Genomic DNA, 22,999 nt, shown 5'->3' with positions numbered 1-22,999 from the left:
TTACTAAACTTAGTTTTGGTTTCTTGTAATGATAATGATATCTGTGAACAGGGCATATCATACACCAATATTTCTGCCTGCATTGTTTTAAAACAAAATATACTACAGTCACCCTGGAAAAAACTCAAAGTCATGTGTACCAAGAACATCATTGCTGCTTAGGAAAGAATCTAATTCAAACTTCATCTCTACTTACACCAGGGGACTGGTCCTTCGTAAACATTCCCCAGGTGTTCCAGTTCATATCACGCCGAAACGTAGTGTGTTCAGTTTCACCAAATCCATAGACATACTCTGATGGAAGACGGGTAGAAATCTGAATGAACATGTCGCTAAAGGTGAAGCCAGGTACCTGAGAATCCCAACTGAAAGAGAAGAATTACCCAACTTTCATCAGTAAAGAGCTGGAAAGATACACAAAAAACAGTGGCTGAAAATTTTGAAAGTTGCAGAGAATATTTGGTGTATTAGCCATGTATTTGCTTTTATGAATGAAGTGCAGGATGACTCTTAAATCTGCTAGAAGACTGTCTGTGTCATAGTGCAAGGAAGTTGGCTGAGTCAACAGTGTGCCCTTGTTGCCAAGAAGGCCAATGGCATTTTGGGGTGTATAAGTAGGGGTGTTGCCAGCAGATCGAGGGACGTGATCGTTCCCCTCTATTCGACATTGGTGAGGCCTCATCTGGAGTACTGTGTCCAGTTTTGGGCCCCACACTACAAGAAGGATGTGGAGAAATTGGAGAGAGTCCAGCGAAGGGCAACAAAAATGATTTGGGGACTGGAACACATGAGTTATGAGGAGAGGCTGAGGGAACTGGGATTGTTTAGTCTACGGAAGAGAAGAATGAGGGGGGATTTGATAGCTGCTACACAAATAACAGTGGCTGAAAATTTTGAAAGTTACCGAGAATATTTGGTGTATTAGCCATGTATTTGCTTTTATTAATGAAGTGCAGGATGACTCTTTAATCTGCTAGAAAACTATCTGTGTCAGAGTGCAAGGAAGTTGTGTATTATTTAATACACTCTGGAATTTAGTTAAAATGAACACTAAATATATATTCAGAAGTTTCTTAGAATTGAAGGAAACTTTAATTAATCTATATATTAATTTCAATTGTAGTGATGTTTTTAAACCCAGTGTATTGTATGCTTAGTAATGATGGGACGTGGGGAAGCAAAAGAGATGTTAGAGAGACTGATGATGAAGGTTGAATAATTTGTGAAGTCAAGACTGAAGATAGTTTTGTTGGCTTGGATAAGCACCTGAACTTTCAAACCAAAATCAAATTGTGAAAATTTTGGGTCTCTTGTGTAATTTGTGCTACTACTCAGGAGAAAAAGTTTCCATAGACTCAGAAGATTCCAAAGTCAGAAAAAAACATTGTGATAATCTAGTCTGACCTCCTGGATAATAAAGACCATAGAATTTGCCCAAAATAATGCCTAGAACATATGGTTTAGAGAACCATGCAAACTTGGTTTAAAAATTGTTCATGATGGAGAATCCACCACATGCCTTACTTCCCAGTCTGAATTTGTCTAGCTTCAGCTCTCAGCCATTAATTGTGTTATACCTTTCTTTGCTAGATTGAACAGCCCATTATTACCTATTTCTTCCCCATGTAGATATGTACAGATTATAATCAAGTCACCCCTTAGCCTTCTCTTTGTTAAGCTAAACAGATTGAGCTCTTTGAGTCTATCACTATACAGTATGTTCTCTAATCGTTTAAATCATTCATGCGGCTCTTCTCTGAACCCTCATGCATGGAGCCAAGGGCTTTAAAGGAGCTTGACCGCTGCCTCCCTCTATCTTCCTTCATACCACTGTCCAATTAATCCACTAAGTAGCGGGGAAGGGTCGTGGAACATATATGTGCACAACACAACTGGAAGAAGAATAGTTACTGTATAGGTAAGTACCCATTTTTTCTCCTTCAAGTGATTGTTCACAAATACTTTCCACTGCAGGTGACTCACTAGCAGCTGCTTTACAGATGGTGGGACTTCAGATCACTTGAAAAGAGACTGCCGCAATGACTTGCCAATACTGGCATCGTCTCAGAAAGCTTGAGCGATAGTCCAGTGACCGGAAGAGATATATACTAGTGAACACGTTGCTGCCTTGCATATATCCACTATTGGCATGTTACTCAAGAAGACTGAGGAAGTGGAATGAGCCTTTGTGGAATGGGCCATTATCCTCAGAGGGAGAGCAATCATAGAATCATAGAATATCAGGGTTGGAAGGGACCTCAGGAGGTCATCTAGACCAGTGGTTCTCAAAGCCAGTGCGCCGCTTGTTCAGGGAAAGCCCCGGGTGGGCCGGACCACTTTCTTTACCTGCCGCGTCTGCAGTTTCGGCGGCAGTTCACCGCTCCAGGCCAATGGGGGCTGTGGGAAGGGTGGCCAGCACGTCCCTCGGCCCGCACCACTTCCCGCAGCCCCCATCGGCCTGAAGCAGCGAACCGCAGCCAGTGGGAGCCGCGATCAGCTGAACCTGTGGACGCGGCAGGTAAACAAACCAGTCCAGTCCGCCAGGGGCTTTCCCTGAACAAGCGGCACACCGGCTTTGAGAACCACTGATCTAGTCCAACCCCGTGGACTCAAAGCAATCTTTGCTAAATAATAGCAGAGTTTGATGCAGTCAGAAATCCAGGGACATATAAATAGCTCTCTAACCACCTGCCCTGTACTCCTACAAACTCTATAGGAGATAATCTAAAAGAATGTCCAAACTATGAAGCCTCTCTTTGGCTTTACCAGAGTGAGCCTTTGGAAAAAAAACACCGGAAGATGAATGATCTGATTGAGGTGGAACTTCAGACATAAACAAGGTGTGGCCTAAAAGAAACTTTGTCTTTGTGAAATGTCTTGAAAGGGGGCTTGGCTAACAGTGTCTGAAGCTCAGGCACCCTTTTGGCAGATTGTACCTGACTGCTACCAGAAACACTATATTCACTGATAGCATCAATTATAAGGATGTTGTTGCTAAAAGATCAAAGGGACGGACCATCAAACAGGACAAAACTAAATTCATGTAGTGGATCAGAGACAGCAGGACACATGCAAATGAGGACTTTTAAGAATTGATTTCAGAGTAGCAGCCATGTTAGTCTGTATCCGCAAAAAGAAAAGGAGGACTTGTGGCACCTTAGAGACTAACAAATTTATTTGAGGATAACCAGTCGGAGAACACTTCAATCTCTCTGGTCACTCGATTACAGACCTAAAAGTGGCAATTCTTCAACAAAAAAACTTCAAAAACAGACTCCAATGAGAGACTGCTGAATTGGAATTAATTTGCAAACTGGACACAATTAACTTAGGCTTCAATAAAGACTGGGAGTAGATGGGTCATTACACAAAGTAAAACTATTTCCCCATGTTTATTCCTCCCCTCTTCTGTTCCTCAGAGGTTCTTGTCAACTGCTGGAAATGGCCCACCTTGATTATCACTACAAAAGGTTTCTCCACCCTCCCCCGCTCTCCTGCTTGTAATAGCTCACCGTACCTGATCACTCTTGTTTCAGTGTGTACGGTAACACCCATTGTTTCATGTTCTCTGTGTATATAAATCTCCCCACTGTATTCTCCACTGAATGCATCCGATGAAGTGAGCTGTAGCTCACAAAAGCTTATGCTCAAATAAATTTGTTCGTCTCTAAGGTGCCACAAGTCCTCCTTTTTTTAAGAACTGAGGCATCAAGAGATGCGAAAAGACACAAAACCCCATCTACCAGTGGATGTATCACAGAGATGGAGGCTAAGTGCACCCTTAGAAAACTCATGAGAAAACCATAAGATTTCAAATAGAGCAGGTAATCTAATAGATGCGTAATGTCTGGATTACTTGGTGACAACCGGTGAGACTCAGTTCCGACTGAGAACCTTTTCCATTTCATTGATAAGTAGCTCTGGTTGTGCCCTTCCTGCTGCACACCAACATGGCTTGGACAACCTGAGAGCAAACTCTTTCCTCACTGCCAGTCCTCCAAATAAGGAAATATCTGAATGCCTAAATGTTGAAGATGAGCTGCCACTACTGCCATACATTTGGTAAACACCCTCAGGACATGTGTTAGGCTGACAGGCATATTGCCTACCATGAATTAAAGATACTTTCTGTGGCTAGGAAGGATGTATCCTGCAGCCGGAGGGCAATGTACTAATCCCCCACCTTCAAGGAAGGGATAACAGATGGTAGGGGAACCATTCTTTTCTTTGTTCTCTTGGTTAATCTGTTAAACTTTCTTAGACCTTAGATCTAGAAATCTACATTTCTCATGCAAAACAGGCTTTGGAGCCATGGCACCCGGAGAGGCACTCCTTGTGGAGGAATGCTCTGCTCTCATGGTCAGAGGCAGGATCTCAAGAGGGACACGGTGCCTTTTCACGAAGACTAACTAAAAACAGGAATTCCTTTGTTTCTTCATCCTTGTGGGGAAAGAGGAACAGATAGGACATTTGTTCCCCACTTGTCCCTCTCCTAAACAAATTAGGCAACATTTGAAACTCTCAATGTCAGCTGTGCATGTGGAACACAGATGTTTTGGCTTCTTTTGCCATGCAAAAATCCCCTGGATTTAAACCATGAGCTAACTAACTAAACTGTAACTATACAAAGTGAACTATAAGTATGCAAAAACCAGAAAATCTCTTTTACAGATGGCTAACTGAGGCTCAAGAGCGACAGGGAACTCTCCAGCTCTCACCACAAATGGTACAAAGGAACTGAGAGGGAGGTGGCAGTCATGTCCCTTTTATACCCTCGGGTCCGTGCACGAGAAGGGCAGGGGCACACATACTGACTAATGGTACTGCTGGCAGAAGTCTCATACTCAAGTGCATTGGGTGCACAGACGCCTACAGTGAAATGGACACTCAAAGGAGAATGTTTAGCTATCACTCAAAGGAGAATGTTTAGCTATCTACATTTTGTTTAAGCCACAGCTCCAACATCAGTGGGATAGCCTCTCTTTTCAGCTAGGTATCAGCTCAGAATCAGCATCTGTAAACCACATTCTTTTTGTTCTGAATTTGATTAGAGAATGAGTATGATATTTTGCAATCGATTTAGTTCTAAGTGAGAATTAATTGCTCTGCAAGCTCTTGAGGATGTTATCACTGATGTAATAATGTTTCCTCTAAGGATATGTCTACCCTGGAGCTTCAGGTGTGATTTCCGGCTCAGACAGACATACCTGTGCTAGTTCTCATCAAGCTAGCATGATAAAACTACAAGTGTAGCCGCAGCAATGCCAGCAACAGGACAGGTTAGCTGCCCGAGTACATACCTAGTGTTTCAGATGGGATTGTACTCAAGGCATTTAGGCTATTCTACCTTTATAGGTGCCACAGCGAAGCCAGTACTTAGGGATTTCCACCAAACATACAAGTTAAAATAAAAATGTCATCTATAGCAAACAAAGTTTTCACTTACATAATTGTTCCGGTGCTTTTGCGCCTAATCTGGATACCAAATGGATTGTTCTTAATGGTCACTTCATAGAGTCGACCTGCTTCTGTACTTGTTGGAGTACTAGGGAGAAATAGTGGTACTGGAACTTCATATCTTTTATTGTTGGCATCATAAATCTATGAAAAGAAAGGCAGTAGTCTTGAAGGTGTAATACATAAGACATAGTCTTGAAGGTGTAATACATAAGATGCTTCTTGCAACTGTAGTTTTAAATAAAAGTTTTCCTTAGTCAAAGAGACTAAATAAAATAAAATAAATAAAATAAAATAAATAAAAGTTCTCCTTAGTCAAAGAGAAATAAAAAATTATTTCTGTGTGTGGTCATGTTCAAGAATGTAAGTAAATATCATAGGGAAAGTAACAGCAAACATTATAGTTGTGATCCCTGTACTCTACAACAAATAGGACCTAAATTCTGGGGCTTTTTTTTCCTGGATTTTGTGGCAATGTGTGGCTGCTTCATTTACATATGAAAAACACAATCAACCAGCACAGTAGCCTTTGTGTTGTTTATTTTGATGTTAAAGTCACAGTTTATTTATGCTGCCTCTACATTTTTAGTTTTCAATATGCCAGAAAATTTCTGCACTGGCCTTCAATAATTGCATTGTAGACGATGTCAGGGACCAGTCTGGAGGTTTTGGCTGCTAAGTAGTGGATAGTTGGAGGCTGGGGGAAGTGGGAGGTAGCTTGTGATTGTGGGATAAAGCACTTTAGCAGGACTTTCTGCTAAAATAATCAATGACAGTTAATTGTCACCTGAAGATTTCAGGCTTTACTCACTAAGAGTATTAGGGCAGTGTAAGAGATAGACCTCTATAGAGATTAGAATACCTTTATTAACAATAATTAATAATTCATTCTTATAATATTGGTTTATTACAATTTGCCTGCTCTGTTAACTGAATATTAAAAGGTACTTACAATTATTGTTATTCCCATCGTGCTTGGAAAATGCAATACCACCTGCTTATATTTTGGTTACGTCTGTTATTAAGCGAAATGTAAGGCTAATTCCAGGAGGCTTCCGCTTCCTGTCAGCTAGTGACAGGCTCCCCAAATGTCAAAAATGATACCACTCTTGGCCATCAAACATCCAAACATCTTTTATACAAGCTCTGACATGCAACTTTTATAACTTATATATTGCTTAACTATTTATACTATTTTCTTTTATGCTATATTTTCAATTTGTGTTTGTATCTAACTGGTAGTTATTGTTAAGTGTTTACATCGAATATTTGATGAGAGACTAATTGCCAATGTACTGAACATGGGCCCATTGTAAATCTAGGATACACAGGGTCCAAAAGAAACAGCCACACATGCTTGTTTCAGAGAACAAGACACCAGCATAACACACTGATAAGACAATCTCAAGAGAACAAACTTGGTAAGATATGTTTTAGAAAGAGGCCAGACTTAAAAAGAATGTAAGGATATTCCTGTCCAGGAGCAAAACTTAGGGATCCTTACTAGGAGCCCTAAAATCATAAAAGCGGGTTTTTCTTTGTGCCCCTTTGCAAGTATAAACCTCCGGATTAATTCTGCTAAAGAATTTGCTCACGGAAAGTAATTTATTTCAATATCACTCTAAAGCCCTCAACGTTTAAGAAAAACATGAAAGGCTGGAAAATATTTGGTAGAAGACCTTTCTTACCTCTAAATTCATGTTTTGGGTTAAAAGTGAAAAGCTTGGTTTTGACTTAAAGACTGAGATGACAAGCATATAGAGATATGTACTTGCAAATATGTTATAAAAATACAAAGCTTCCAATATAATAATCTCCTAATACCCTTGCTATATACATGGTAAGATGGTATATGTATTAACATGGAGTTCAACGACCTTTCTACAACTGGTTACTAATACAAGCAAACATTTGAGTATACCATTTTTATATTAATTGGGGCATTAATTAATGAGTATTCTAATGAAACTTGGCTTTCATTAAGACTGAATTCAGATCTTTATCATATCCTACAAAGACACAGTACATTTTGCACAGGGATTTTCAGTACTTGGTTAATTCTGTTGAGCAGTGTCTCACTCCTTGAGTAGGATTTCAACTGGATGAGTGCTGGAGGAGTGCTCACTGGAGAGTGAGGTGCTACTCAGTCTGAGTAAGAATCTGGCCCAATGAGAGGAGTCGCAGAACATGATACTACTCAGCCTGATTAAAGGCAGCAGAATTAAGCTAGTAGAATGTTCAGCTAAGGAAGACGATGCTGCACATGTGTTGAACCGTGAAAAGTGAGTGGCTGCAGAGTCCTTGCTCAAGCTCTTGTACACCTTACATAATGTACAGGAGTCCACTCTCAATCCCTGTGTCCTTTATAAGGTAAACAAATAGGAGCCATCTCTGAGGCACCTTCTGCGGGTTACAGCTGTGGATGCTGATTTCTCACAGCTTGAACTGCTTCTTCATGAATTATTACCTCAGTGCTTAGATAAAACCCTGCACATCTATGTTCATCATTGATGTCTGTTGAAACTTAGGTAGCTCAACTAACACACTGAGCTGTCTGAAAAGAGCTTACTGAGAAAAAAACCCAAAGAGGTGAGAAGAAGCACTATGGAACCTCACACCACTTCTAATATTCAACGTGTCCACATTACATATGGAATAGGCCAAATGGATCAGGAATCAGTATGTCATGCTACTGCAACAGTACGAAACAATGCAGTGTGATCCACTTATTTGCAGAGCAAGCCATCATTAGCAGTTTAGAGAAAACGTGATCACTCTCTTTGAATGATAAGACAAAATAAAATGAAATAGTCTCTAGAACGGTGGTTCTCAACCAGGGTAAGCGTATCCCTGGGGGTACGCAGGTGGGACATCAACTCTTCTAGATATTTGCCTAGTTTTACAACAAGCTACATAAAAAGTACTAACCAACTCAGTAAAAGTAAAAATTCATACTGACAATGACATGTTTATACTGCTCTATATACTGTACATGGAAATGTAAGTATAATATTTATATTCCAACTGATTTATGTTCTAATTATACAGTAAAATGAGAAAGTAAGCAATTTTTCAATAATAGTGTGCTGTGACACTTTTGTGTTTGTATGTCTGATTTTGAAAGCAAGTAGATTTTAAGTGAACTAGAACTTGGGAGTAGGCAGGACAAATCAGACTTCTGAAAGGGTTGCAGTAGTCTGGAGAGGTTGAGAGCCACTTCTCTAGAAGGAGGCAGATGTGTAGTTGCTCCCAGAAAGATGCATCTGATGCGGAGCCCCAGAGCACAAGGGCTTCAAATATGGCGGCCTTTACATAAGCCATTCAAAAGATGGGTCAATTCTTATTCTCTCCTACTCTCCTCTGTAGCCATGTACGGTCTAGTCACATTTCAGCTCAGTAAAAATGAAAAAGTATCACCATCACCAATCTCAGCATAGATTGTCTCAACAGATTCAGACTGAAATTACCTTGAACTGCAACATGTTGTTGTCATGATATTTCACTTCCAAGCGAAGTGTGTTGATAGCGGGAGAACGATCCCGATAGCGGTCAGGGATACTAAGATTTCTGGAGAGGTCAGCTGTAAGACCCGAAGTGGTGTTTTGAATGTTACTGACAGAATAGCCATAATTACTTGGGTAGTAACATGATGGCACAAGGGAGTTAGAGGCAACCTGAAAAACATATTGCAGATTAGAAAACAGTACATGAGATCATTCATTTTAATAACAGTAAAAGACATGTCCAGAAAAATCCTAGTTTTAACAGGTAACTCATTACATGAGCAACTGCTTGGAAAGGTGACTGCAACAATGCTGAACAGTGTGAAAACGAACCCTAACAAAGATCACAATGATTTATGCAATTAAGATCAGAGAAAACTTCCTGTCATTACAGTGGAGTCCGTTGGAGGAGGACATCCCATTACAATTACACAGATATACAGCATTTGAGTTGACAATTTCAATGCAGAGAATTTAAGTAAGTTTAGAAATATGAAGAAAAGAACTTCCTGGGATTTAGTTATGATTCATCATCACTTATTTACATTTAAAAAACATCAGAGCTTGATAACTTTATCTTTCCTTTTCTTAAGTGTATTTTAATAGAAGCATCTCTCTATAATAAAATGATATTTTATTAGCAGTGGCAAGGAATGCTGCATTTAATGCAGTTGCTTAGCAGTCACTATTCTAAATCCACCTGTCAAATTCCTTGTCTTTTTCTGATATTTTCCTTTTCAGAGTGAGATTTTTTTCTTGCTTTGTGTATGTCCAGAGGGTTTTTCTCTGCCTGAAAGCTTTTGATAAGCAAGCCCACCTTTTACTGAATACACGGACGGGGGGGGGGGGGGGGGGGGGGGGGAGGGGGGGGGAATACACTTTTTCTCACCATTAAAAAGAAAAATTATGACAACAAGAAAAACTCTTGCAACTTCCTCTGAACAGGTGTACAATCAAACATTGTTTGAGAGGTGAAATCAAGCATGCATCAAGAAGCACTAAATGACAAGAAGTGCCTTTTCTTCTTCAGGAGGAAATGGCTGAGAATTCACCTATTTCCTTACTAATTTCATTGACTGAGCATACCAACAAGATCTTTTCACTGAGGACTCAATCTTACTTCCATTAGAATCTACTGAAATCTTTGCCTGGCACACAGATTACCATTGTCCTCCTTATCCTAACCAACCTTGGAATCAAACAGCTAAAGTGAAGGAAGGGAAAGAGAGTAAAATAGAACAGGGATGAAGTGACACTTGAGAAGGTACTAAGTGTAGAAACCTTAGGTTCACATCTTAGGAGTTACTCAAGACAGAGCTCTGGGGGTGCTGATGTCAGGCGATTTCCTCTTTTTTTTTGGTCTTTTCAGATGAGGAAAAAGAGAGCCCAATGGCAAAATGGCAAAAACCTGAGTCCCAGTAGTGGTGGTGATGCTTAAAGTGGTAAGGATGATTAATTCTGCCTTCCATGCATAAGCAAGCTGCCAAGTGATCCCCTGAGAGGCAATGTCCCAAAATAGGTGGCAACCTTGATCCATAGAGGCAGACTTATTTTCATCACTCAAACATTTTGTTGTGTTGCTAAAACAATTCTGCAAGTTCATCAAATACTTAAAAACCCTAGTCAGCAACTCTTTTAGTTTAGATAAATTAAGTTAGTGTCATTAAAGCAGTGTCCTTATTCTTGCTTCACACAAATCATTTCTGCTTACCTGCCAGATACAGCCACGAGCAGTACAATTTTCTTCTGATGCACCTGAATCAGGATAACAGTTAAATTTTTCATTGTCTTCAACCAATGACCCCTGTGAAGACCAGTCCACTGAGTAGGGTTTCCCCAATTCAAGCTGAAGGCCAGTAATATGCAGGAGCTTTGAACGGAAACAAAAAACAACAAATTTACCTGAGGCCGTTGCATTTTTCAGCTCTCGCACTATCTGTGACTTATTTTAACATGGCACTGATTTTCAATTCCAAACTATGGGTTTCCCAGGGACCCTGTAACGATCAGGATCCTGCTCTTTCTTTTTAAAAGCTTGGAGTCCATTCTGATTTCACCTGTGCACAGGAATTTCTGCTTTCCCATCCAAGGAATGAGAGCACAGCTAAATACGATAGATTTTTTGGTATGTTTCAGGCGCAAGGCAGAAAGGCAAGAGACTTAATAAAGGATACAGTTTTGTAGAAAGCCTTGGGAAGAGGCTGCGGGTGGGGATAACCTTGCATTTTTCCATCAAAAGAGTGGCAACCCTAAAAGCAGCTACAAGAGTTCTGTTTATATTTGAAAGGCAGTTCAGAGGAACGTGTCTTGAAGGTCACCATGATACTCAGGATTTGTTTCAATTGCATTTAGGAGTGCTTGACTCAATTATTATTTATAGTTAATACTGACTTCTTCTCCATAATTATACATATGACAGAGTCACAGGGGAGATTTGTTAGTCCTGGGAAATCTTTTTGTTATTTTATGAGACAGTAAGAAACGTGTTGGATATTTCACAAAAACATGCAGGGTCATGTTTGATTACATTTTGTGTTATTTACTAAATATCATACAACAATTCCAGGTTGTCTGATTTCTCAATGCAAATATTTAATTAGTGGTACATTTTTGAATTTATTTAAAAATATAGGACTTAATATTGCAACTGAGATCTGATTCAATGCCAAGTTTAAGGAAGAAAGGTTATATTATTCGGCAGATGGCTTAATACCCTTGAATTAGCTGCTTACCTCTTTTGTAGCATCATAGTTGACATTATGGAGAGATGGAACTGTCACACCATTTTGTTTTACTGTAACAGCTAAAGGTCCTCTGACAACTCCCAAGATTTTAATTTCATCAAATTTTAAATTGTTTGGGTCAGTGTATCCATTGTTCAAAACCTTAATCTCTAAAACACTCTGAAAAGACAACAAAATATATTAGATTCATAGTTGTCTCAACTTGCCATCACATTGACTATGACATCTAAACATGTCCTGAAGTACGATCGTTTATCCCTGATTATCAGACTAAAAATCATGCAGTTCCTTCTTTCCAGACCCACTTATGTGTTTCTTATGTTGGATGGCTATGCAACAGGTACCTGTATGTAATACACATATGCATCAAAATGTAGCTTCTCCGGGTAGGACTAAATATTAAGGGGGAAAGCAGAGGGAGCATTTTCCTCTTCCCTTCTGTACATGCACAGAGGGCAGCCACAACCGCAGTCCTCCCTTAAGTGTACACTGCTCCTTGCTAGGGATCCCTATTGAAAAACCAACCCCAAAGCAGCATGGAAGCAGCAGGGCCTTGGGCTCTCCTTTCCTCCTCACCCACCAGATGGAGAAAGAAACACTTGGTGCGCCCCTGTGAGAAGTGGAGCAGTAAACGCATTCTCTGCTGCACGTGCAGAGCACCAGGAGGCATTGCTGCTCCAGCTGGGTCAGATTGCACGCACGCCACTAAGGAGACTATTGGAGAGCTAGAGGTTTAATTTCTAGCTTGGGTAGACGTATCCACCCTGCTCTGCTCTGATTGAGCTAGTGTGTGAAAAGTGGCAGGATAGTTGCTGCTGCAACTGCATGGGCAGCAGGACAGGTTAGCTATCCCAAGTACAGTCCTGTATCAAACCTAGGTCCATACTCGGGGCAGCTAGCCCCTCCCTCAGCCTGTGCAGCTGCAGCTAAGACAGCTATTTAGAGTGTATTAACACCATCAGAGATAGCACAGGGGTGTCTACCCGAGCTGGAAATCACTCCTCCAGCTCCAGTATACACATGCTTTTAATACAGTCTGTAATAAGAGGTAAAATCCAGACCCAAAGGTGAGGGAAGGCTTGGAAGGTCAGTAACCTCAAGTTCTTGATCAATTTCAGTGTAATTGTAGATCTATTTGCGTCCCTTTTGTTTTCTTCCAAGGAGGAAGAATGACCCAGTTAGGGTACTAGCCTGGGATCTGAGAGATCTAGGTTTATTCCCTACTCTGCCACAGACATCTGTATGTAAATAGCTCATTCACTTTTCAGGCAATCATTAATCAGGCAAAATTCTTGTTGAAATCAGTGGGCCAAATCCTGGGCTCCTCTGTGCAATTACAGCCCTGCACAAGGTGACAAAGAACTCCTTTGTCTCAGAGGGAGTGTGTACAGATCACCATCCCTGCTCCAGAGCTGTTCAGCCCTGCAAACCAGCGTGGAGGGGGTCTGAGTTGTGTAACTACACGTCCCCCCCACCACCACATATGGGTTGAATTGTGCCTCAGATAATGCTAGAAAGGAGCCATCTCTGTACTCTGGAAGTGCAGGCTTAGCAATTTTGTCTGCTCCTTCAGGTTATGTGAGGGAAGATTCCATAAGTCATTTCCCCCCCTGTATTATGAACTACGACTACAACAGCAGCAAACAATAAAACCTGGCATCTGAATGTAGGGGCAGGCATATTACCTGAAAGCACCGAGAACTTTTTTTTTAAATGTGACTATATTTCAAGTTGGATGAGTTCCTTCATATACATGTTGCTTTTCTCTAGACCACAGGGAATTTGTAGATGTGTGTGTTTAATGGCATGTTGCTTTTAAAAATATGCATGAGATGATGAGCTATAATGTACTCATTTAAATAGATTGGTAAAATGACAGCGAAAGTGCAGCTGACAAAATGGTACTATTAGCCTCATGTTACTTTGATTTCTGCATATGTAAATGTTTAAGTTTTGCAAATAAATTTTATGAAATATAGTGTCACTATCAAACAGAGTATTTAAAATAGCTTCACAATACTTCTTAAATATGTATTTATTACAATTTATTCATATAAAATATAGCATGTTAAATGCAATTACAGACAATCTCAATACAACAGCTTATCTCACTCCCATTTCTACACCACCACCCCCGGAAACTACAAGTGTTCAGAACTGGGATGTTGATATAGCTCACTGTAGAGTGAAACCAGCTGTGACATTAGGAACCATGATCTGGGTTTGGATTGTGAACCAAACTTTCCCTTTGAAAGTCTGAGTGTAATCACATCTGCAGTTCTGGCCTGAGCCCACCACTAAATATAAGGTAAAAGATATAAAGATCTCTGTTATAACACCCAAAGTTAAGGAAATTACCCCATGTTTACATCTGAGTTTGCTGAACACTAATTTATGAACACCAATCCTAATCTGAGGAACAATTAGGAAAGCAATACATAATGAAACAATAAATATCATAATACCATTGTGTAAATCCATGGAACACCCACCCACACCTTGAACACTGCATGGTGATCTGGTTGCCCGTCTCAAAAAAGATGTATTAGAATTGGAAAAGGAACAGAGAAGGGCAACAAAAATGATTAAGGATGTGGAACAGCTTGCATAAAAGGAGAGATTAAAAAGATCAGGGCTGTTCACTTTGGAAAAGAGATGACTAAAGGTATGTGGCGGTGGGGAGGGAGGGGAATATGACAAGTCTATAAAATCATGAACAGTGTGGAGAAAATCAATAAGGAAGCGTTAATAACCCTATACATAACACAAGAACAAGATGTCACCTGATACCCACCTGACTTGCATTAAATGTTTCTAACAGATAAGCACCCTGTTCATATGCATCTGTAACGAGAAAGCAGTAGAGTAAAATGTATCCCACTATAATTTTATTTTGGTGAATATTCATGACCATTTAAAACAAAAATTATTCTAAATATATTTCTGGTGTTAATGTGTAAAACGTGCTACTGTTTCCATAATAAACACACTTAGAACCCTCAATGGAAACATATGTTGTTTAAGTCAGAGAAAAAGCTCTAAAAGTTTTCTGTTTGTAAAGTCAACATTCAAAATCTTAACAAAAAAAAAGTGGTACAAATGTTCAAAACCTGGTTTGACTATTTTTAAGTATCAGCTGTGCCAAATGAAATTCAATTTATTTGGTTTATTCTGTCCCAGGTTACATATGGGTACATCATTATTAGTAAGACTGTCATTTAGTCATGGAGGTCGCGGAAGTCACAGAATCCGTGACTTCCAGCGGCCTCCGTGACTTCAGCTTGCAGTGGTCGGGAGCTGCAGGGTCCCCCACCACCCGCTACCCCTGCCACCTCTGTTGCCCCCTCCCTGCTGCCACAGGTGGCAGGGGAACCCCCCAGCTGCCTGCTGCCGGGGGCAGCGGGGGAACACTTCCAGCTTCTAGAAGGTAACCCCCGGAGCTCGCGGCTGCTGCAGCTGCAGGAGGTGGAGGGCAGCTCCGGGCTGCTGCAGAGGAACCCAAACTCCTGGCCCCCGTGGGTGGAGGGGAACCCCAAGCTCCCAGACCCCACAGGAGATGCCTGGAGCTCCAGGCAGCAGGGGTACCCCACAGCCCCAGCTGCTACAGGCAGCTCCTAGTCCCTACAGCTGCCCCACTTGAAGTACTGTGGGGATCCGCAGATCCCCATTTTGTCAGGGGTATTTTAGTAAAAGTTAGGGACAGGTCATGGCTTCCATTACTTTTTCTGTTTTGCCTGTGATCTGTCCGTTACTTTTACTAAAAAGATCTGTGACAAAATCTTAGCCTTAATTATTAGCAGTAAGGGCAAGGGAAGACTGAGGCTGGATTAAGTACCTGGGTAGTTCCACTGACTTCAATGGGACTACTCATATAGTTATAGTGACATACATGCTTCTGGTACTTTCCTGGATTAAGGCCTGAAGAGGATTCTTGGACCCTTTGGATCTGGGCCTGGTGATTGGAGGGGATCACACAGAACTGTGACTCAGTGAGAAACAAAGCAAGTGCTGGGAAAAAGGCTATTGGGGCCAGGGGAAGAGTGTGTCTGAAGGATGGGCACTGAAAGGAAGAATCCATTTGCAATAAGCAATAAGAATTAAAAAAAAGTTGTGGGGAAGACTATTTATTCCATGTTTGGGTGGGACAAAGTTATGCAATGAAAGTTCCAAATTTCTATCCACCCCATTTGACAGAGGGAAAGAAGTTTAGTACGCACAGGGTCAGGGTCAGTAAGTTCATATTTGACTGAGCGTCAATCAGCTTCTTATTTCTCCCTATATTTTGTAAAAGACTTTTGCATATCAGCGTTAATGTTCCCTTTGATAAGTCTCATGCTGTGGAGTTGGAGACCTCAAATCACAGGTAAAGCTAACAACTCTCTGAGAATCAGTACATGGGCTCCTGTTTCTCAGTCATCTCCCAAATGTCAGGGGAGGACTGCTCCTAATGCTTCAGACAGAGATTTAAGGATTTGTGAGCCTCCTACGAGGCATGTCAGCAATTCCCCACCTCCTACTTTATTCACTATCCATTTACACGTTACCATGATGGATAGGAATGTCTCTTTTGAAAACATCAGTGTCTATTTTCTCTATAAGCCTCAGATTGGGATCTAAACTACCACACGGTAATGCAGATAACCAGAGTCAGTGCAACTTCCTGATTTCTGAAAAATAGATCACTGAGAGATGGTTGAAGTGCACCTTGCAAGCTAGTTTAATTTAATTAAGCTATGATTAACTCTATGAACATAGTAAATAGTTCCAAATCCGAGTCACTCAAAGCTTGGCATATTTCAGTGCACCTCACAGCACGCTGACAGCACCCTGCGCACTTCTACTGAGATTGTTAAGGATGCCAAAGGAGCAATTGAAAGCTCAGAGGAGACTTATTGTGCATAGTGTGTGGTACACACCTGATATGATGGATATATTTTTAAAATTTACTAACACTAGGAAAATCAATTCAGACTTCTCACTTCATTCTTAACTCACATGGTTATATTTACCATAGATTTTGCAAAATTCTGAGGAAATAGCATGATCTCTCTTATTACACATACTAAACTAAGTCTAATGGCATAAGTTAAGGTGTAAAAAATTTGAATTCTGAAAGCAATAATGTTATAGGACTTTACTGAGACAAATCAATATTATTGTACTGTACTATGGGTTTAACTTGACTTTTTGTTTTTCAAACACTGTTCTTTAGAGCTTTCCAGCTGTGGGCCCTGATCCTGAAATGTATAGCATACATATGGGAGAGACCCCCATGCTCATATGGAGTTCCCTAACTTCAGTGGGGCTCTGAGCAGGTTCAGGTATCCACACATGCATGGTAAATAGGACAGCATTATCAGGATCTTAGTTATGGCTAAGATCCTGCAAACACATGTATAGGTACATATATTCACATGTATAGTCCCATTGAATACAACAGTACTATGCACATGTTTAAGTGTTTGCAAATTTGTTGTATATACTGAAATACACGTATCTACAAGTGTTTGCACATCAAATACTTTATAAAAATGACATTTTATACATTCAAACCTAAAAACTGTAGAAGGAAAAAAACTTTATGCAATTTAGGAAACTTTACTCTTGATGTAAGTAAATCTTCTCACTTCAATTTACTATTAAAACTTACCAGTGCTCTTCCCATCATCCCAGTAAAGCTGACCTTGAGCGAACCCATTATCATCTAAAGCAACAGTAAGTCCCATTGAGTTTTGTCGGCTACCAAAAAAAAAAAAAAAAATTTGTCAGCAAACACATTACTATTTGTCTATTTCTCCATAACTATTTAAGCTATATAGAAACATCCTTGGACTAGATTGGCTCTCTCTCTCCCCCTCTGTTTCTCTCATTTTCATCAACCATATGATCAATCAAATTCATCTCACACCTCACCTGCAATCTGTCCTCTAGGCCATTTTAACTGGGTCTTTAATGTTCCAAACCACTAAGCAGCTTTCAAAGAGCTCCCATTAAAATAAAATAAACCAGTTTTAACTTTTCCAGTTAATTTCATAGTACCTGTAAAAGGTATTATTAGCAGGGTCCTGCCATGGGATGATGTAGCCTCCGCGGATATGAAGGTTGATATGTTCAAGAGGAGCTGATAGGTTATAGGACTGTCCCTTTAAACCAATATATTCCTCCTATAAGTAAAAATAATTGATTTCAACTGAGTTACTTCTAATTCATACTAATGTAAATGAACAAGGAAGGAGATCCTAAATATGTTAATTACTTTTTGCCACAGAAATATTGATTTAAATGTATAAATAGGGCTGTCATTTCCATGTTCTTCAAAATATGGAATAAAAATTTGAGAATAGTGGACTTTCAAGTGCAACAAAGTGGGGCACAGATCAAGGAGCTAAACCACAAAGTAATTGCAATGTTGGTGCCTTTTTTACTGCCTATTTGTCTCTCCAGCTTCTTTCTTCCCAGCCTTTTCCTGCCTCTGCAGAAGGCAGATGCAGCTAAAGCTGCCCCACTTCTGCTCTCTTGCCAAAGACCTCAGATAGAATAACTCAGGGATTAAAAATCAACAGAAGTATTTTGGGGCAAAAGGTGTTTGAGAAGGTAACATGTTTGTGACTTTCAAACACCTGACCTTTTAGCTCACCCATAAGTAGGCGTTGGGTGAAAATTTTGTAACAAAGTTAAGTTACACTATGCTAACACACCATATTAGTGTGAATTTTTTGACCAGGTTTGCAAACCTGGGTGAATAGTTTGGAAGAATCGGAGAGAAAATTCAGGTCAGACCAGAGCCTTCCTAACTGTGCACACAAGTTCTTTTATCTCTCTATGGGGGAACCTGGTGGCTTGTAATTCCCACTCCTATCTTTCAGAGTAACAGCCGTGTTAGTCTGTATTCGCAAAAAGAAAAGGAGGACTTGTGGCACCTTAGAGACTAACCAATTTATTTGAGCATGAGCTTTCGTGAGCTACAGCTCACTTCATCCGATGAAGTGAGCTGTAGCTCACGAAAGCTCATGCTCAAATAAATTGGTTAGTCTCTAAGGTGCCACAAGTCCTCCTTTTCTTTTCACTCCTATCTTGACATCTACAGGGGCAGCTTGACGGTGACAAGTACCCTCAATTTCTATTGATGCTCAGTGGCTTACTGGATTGGATCCAAGGTCTAGAGCTTCATTTCCAAAATGATGTCATTTCCCAACAAAACCTTGGTTTTAAAAGCCTCCATATCCTATCTCAACCACCTTGTCAATATCTATTTCCCTTCCTGCTCCTCTTCAGCTATCAGTGGCCTCCCCTCTCTCATTCCACACCATTTCACAACTATGTGCTACTATAATTCTGCTGCTGATGTTAAGGTCTATATCTCTTGCCAATTTTTCACAACCTTCGTACTCCTCTCTTTGTCATTGGCTAGATGTTTTTCTTCCATTTAATTCTCTCACCTTCTTGTACCTCTTAAGTCTATAAAAAACACTTGGGGATGTAGTTTGCATGAAAAATATAAACAAAGTATAGTGTAAAGTTGTATTTAAACACACAAAGTGAGGAATTCCACCACCACCTTTGGCAGATTATTCTGCTAACAATTCTTACTATTAGTTAGAATATCAATAGAAAACATTTATGTTACTTACTGTGTAATAATCATACCAGCGTGCATTGGGTATATAAGCCAACACTGTTGTAGCATTCTGGAATTGAAACACATACATGTTATCTTCTTTAAAGCAAAAAAAAAGAAAAAAAAGTATATCTAAAAGTACTCTCCTATATAATTAAATATCTAAATTCTTACCTCCAGTACAGGGCTAATGAGCAGCGCAGGTCCCCACAGAAATTGTTTGTATACATCCCATGTTTTTTTGTCTTCCACAAACCTTAAAGCAGTAAAATCATTACCACATATATGATATTAATCTTTTCAAGAGAGTTTCCTTCTTAAAGTACACTGGTGGTTAAAAATTTAATCTATCCCCACCACACACATCCCAACCTTATTTATGTTACTTTTTTTAATAACTCAGATTATTAAAAATTGAGCAATTTTAAACATCTAATTTACTTTTCCTTATTCATGTGATCAATTCATGTATGCCAAGGGTTAACAGAGATCCTCAGACGAAAGATATTATAGAACTGTAAGGTACCACTGTTCATATAGGTTGTAGTTTAGATCATGAAACTAAAAAGGTTGGTTTCTAGTCACTTTCATTTTTAACACAATAATAGTAATATTATCTAAGGGCCAGACTGAGAATCTCTTCCTCACGTTGTTGTACAACTGCTTACATAAATTGCCCCACTGCAGTCAATGAGTTACTCAAGTGAGTTATAGTCATCAAAGGGAATAACGTGGTCACAGTCTAGCCCTAATATTTTTAAACCTTTACAAAGTTGGGATGCAGTTTGATTTTGACAATAAGATTTAGATCAGTTCTTATTGTATTCAGTCTATTTTACCATCTCTAAAGACACCTATGAAAACATTCATTTATCTTGAGGTCAAAGAAATGGTAAGAACCAAGTATCTACAAATTCTGAAGCAAACCAGCTAAATCTATTGCTAAACTTGGAAATGATTCCTATAATACATTTTTTAATGCTGGGATTGGAAGGTTTGTAAAAGGAGAAACAGTGACTCAATTTCCTCATTGTGATTATTCCACAGAACTATAATAAAGTGTTTGACAGAAATTAATGCTGAAGCAAGAGAATGGATAACTTCACTAATCTGTTCTGATAGATGCTGAAAATCCAGTGTTAAGGAGAGAGTATATTACTGTCAGTTAAGGCTGAAAGCTACAAAATGATCAATCTCCTTATTTTTCCCCACCCTTCAAAAATCAAAACGTACTCACATGTGAAAACTCAAGGGAAGTCCTATACTTTAAACATAATTACACTGCAATAATTACATAGTTCATGTCTCTCAGTCCATAATGCTAAGTTTCTGAATCCAGAAAAAATATTTTGCGATATTTTGAGCTGGATTGCAACTTTTAGAGCAGAGCAGCACCATCCCCAGGCAAATGTCCAGAAGATACAGTGCCTCAGGAAGGAAATCCTCGAGCTGAACAGTTAAGTCAATCGCCATTTACTTTAATGTAAAGGGGTTTTGGTCACACAATTCATACCGATTATGGTTAATAAAGGGTTAAAGAATGATTAATAAATGGTACATCAATTGTTATAGATATATACACAGTCCAACAGGTCAATAGGTTGTTTAAAATCATCTATAACACCTTCTATTGATGTGCATATAACAAATGATAAGATATATAACTCATATCTGTAGCATATTATAAATCTATTAACCCTTTATAAACCATTGATAATTTACAATACAAAATGTGATCTTTATTTTGTTTTTAATTTTTCTCTATTCTGTTTTCAGAACAAATGCAACAAGAACAATAGTAGTATCAGAGGTGGTTGGGGGGAAAAGAACAATCAACCAGCTTCTGGTACAATCTTCCTGCCATTGGTCAATTTGATGATCATTTTTAATAATCATGGCCATGATTTTCAGGAGAATACAGTCACCTGACTGCACACATTTTAACCTAAATTAGTTTTTAAAAGAATTTAGTCAAATCAGGCAAATCGCTGTGTGGTCACACTTATGTCAGTTTGAAACTCATATTGAGTTAGTCTGCACCTGTAAACTTAAAAGGTGAATGCTACAGATTTTAATCAATTTAAGATTATCCACACAGACCAAATAAGCACCAGATAAGCAAAATCAGTTTAAAAATCACGTCTTTTGTTAAACTGGTGTAACTTTGGTTGTAGACACCAGACCTCAGTGTTCAGATATCTAACTTGAGATACCTTAAATGACCTGATTTTCAGAAAGGGCTGAGCGCACACTCTTTGAAAATTTAAGGTTTCTCAAGCTGAGCATCCAAAACTGAGGTATCCAATATCACTAACCATTCTGAGACATTTTGGACTACATGTATCACTAACCATTCTGAGACATTTTGGACTACATGTGTCCACCCTCTAAAGAAGACAGAACTCCCATCTACTCAGTAAAGACTAACCCCTAAAACTGGGACACACATTACACAGAGACATAAATGTAGAGTTTTGCACAGAGCCAAATAATGGGTTCTTGCCTGACTCACGGAGCTAGGATTTGAATTAAGACAGAGTCCATGAGAAGGAAAGGAACAGAAAAACTATTAAAAGTGGTAGGAGATATGTAGAAGAGGACTCCGCCAGTAGCACAATTATAGTAGCACCTAATTGTGAGATGGTATGAAGAGAGAGAGAGGGAAATCACTAGACGACAAGGAGTAGGAAGAGGAACAGATAACGGTCAATGAGATACACGAGAGTCCAGCGAGGGTTGTAAAAACAAGAAATGGACCCAAGCCTATGAGTTGCTGACACCTTCAATAGGAACTGAGAGGGAACTTAGTACCTTCAAACTACCCCTGAAGATGTGGGATTACATGCCACCAGGTTGCCCTCTCGAAAAAAAAAAAGGGAACCAAATATCCCTAAATACTAGAATAAACATTCTTATTAAAAAAAAAAAAGCAGAAGAGTACACTTTGAGCTAATTTCAGGAAAACTCATGAGTTTAAGTTAAAAAACAAATTGTTGTCATACTTACTCATGGAGGACAGGACGCACTACAGTGCTACCATGAACGTGGGCTTCATACATTAAAGTGTACAGATAGGGTAACAGTGTGTATCTTATATTGAGTACATCTCTGGAAATGTTTTCAAATTGTTCATCAAAGGCCACAGGATCTTGCCTCTAAAAATGGAAAGAAATTGTTACTCAACTGCAGAATCTCTCACATGCCCCTTTTCACCTTTCTTCCTTGTTTTTAATTATTCGTTTATGTAATTTTAGAAGCACATTATGGACCTGATCCTCCACGGTACGTTAGCATTTCCTGAAAATCCTAAATAATGCATGCTTGCCTACCTGATTTGCACATGCAAGTTCCTGTTTACACATGTATATGCATTTGGGGGACATACACTGTTCAGCTGCCAGCTGGAGTTTGGCCCTAGATGATGGCAGTGATTGCAGTGACCTTCACAAGGAAGTGAGAGAAACTGATTCTTCATGGAATTTATTACATTTAAATGATAATTATTATAACCTCTGGTTATATCCATATTGATTCAAATCCAGCTTTTGCACCAAACCCACAATTATGAATAAAAGCATCTATTTCACAGCCACTTACAAAGATATTGGTAGTATTTTATTGTTTTATAACCTGAGAGAATGGCTATATTTTTGATTCCGTGAACATTTCCATTGGCA

The 22,999-nt window shown here is 39.5% G+C and overlaps 1 protein-coding gene across 1 annotated transcript in view; it reads right to left on the bottom strand.

Annotated features, from left to right (window-relative positions):
• SI (sucrase-isomaltase) overlaps positions 1-22,999 on the bottom strand; it is a 205,953-nt gene that overhangs the window by 93,769 nt on the left and 89,185 nt on the right. The window contains exons 41-51 of the mRNA XM_043522682.1: positions 22,329-22,477; positions 19,497-19,578; positions 19,336-19,392; positions 17,744-17,868; positions 17,355-17,443; positions 14,499-14,548; positions 11,693-11,863; positions 10,672-10,830; positions 8,925-9,131; positions 5,447-5,601; positions 197-365 (exon numbers count right to left, since the gene is read on the bottom strand). Coding sequence (XP_043378617.1) covers positions 197-365; positions 5,447-5,601; positions 8,925-9,131; positions 10,672-10,830; positions 11,693-11,863; positions 14,499-14,548; positions 17,355-17,443; positions 17,744-17,868; positions 19,336-19,392; positions 19,497-19,578; positions 22,329-22,477 — 1,413 coding nt within the window. The remainder of the gene's footprint in view (positions 1-196; positions 366-5,446; positions 5,602-8,924; positions 9,132-10,671; positions 10,831-11,692; positions 11,864-14,498; positions 14,549-17,354; positions 17,444-17,743; positions 17,869-19,335; positions 19,393-19,496; positions 19,579-22,328; positions 22,478-22,999) is intronic.

The sequence above is a fragment of the Chelonia mydas genome, chromosome 9, assembly GCF_015237465.2.
Source record: "Chelonia mydas isolate rCheMyd1 chromosome 9, rCheMyd1.pri.v2, whole genome shotgun sequence".
In the NCBI taxonomy this organism is placed as follows: domain Eukaryota; kingdom Metazoa; phylum Chordata; order Testudines; family Cheloniidae; genus Chelonia; species Chelonia mydas.
The sequence above is the reverse complement of the archived record's forward strand: the minus strand, read 5'-3'. Positions and strand labels throughout refer to the sequence as shown.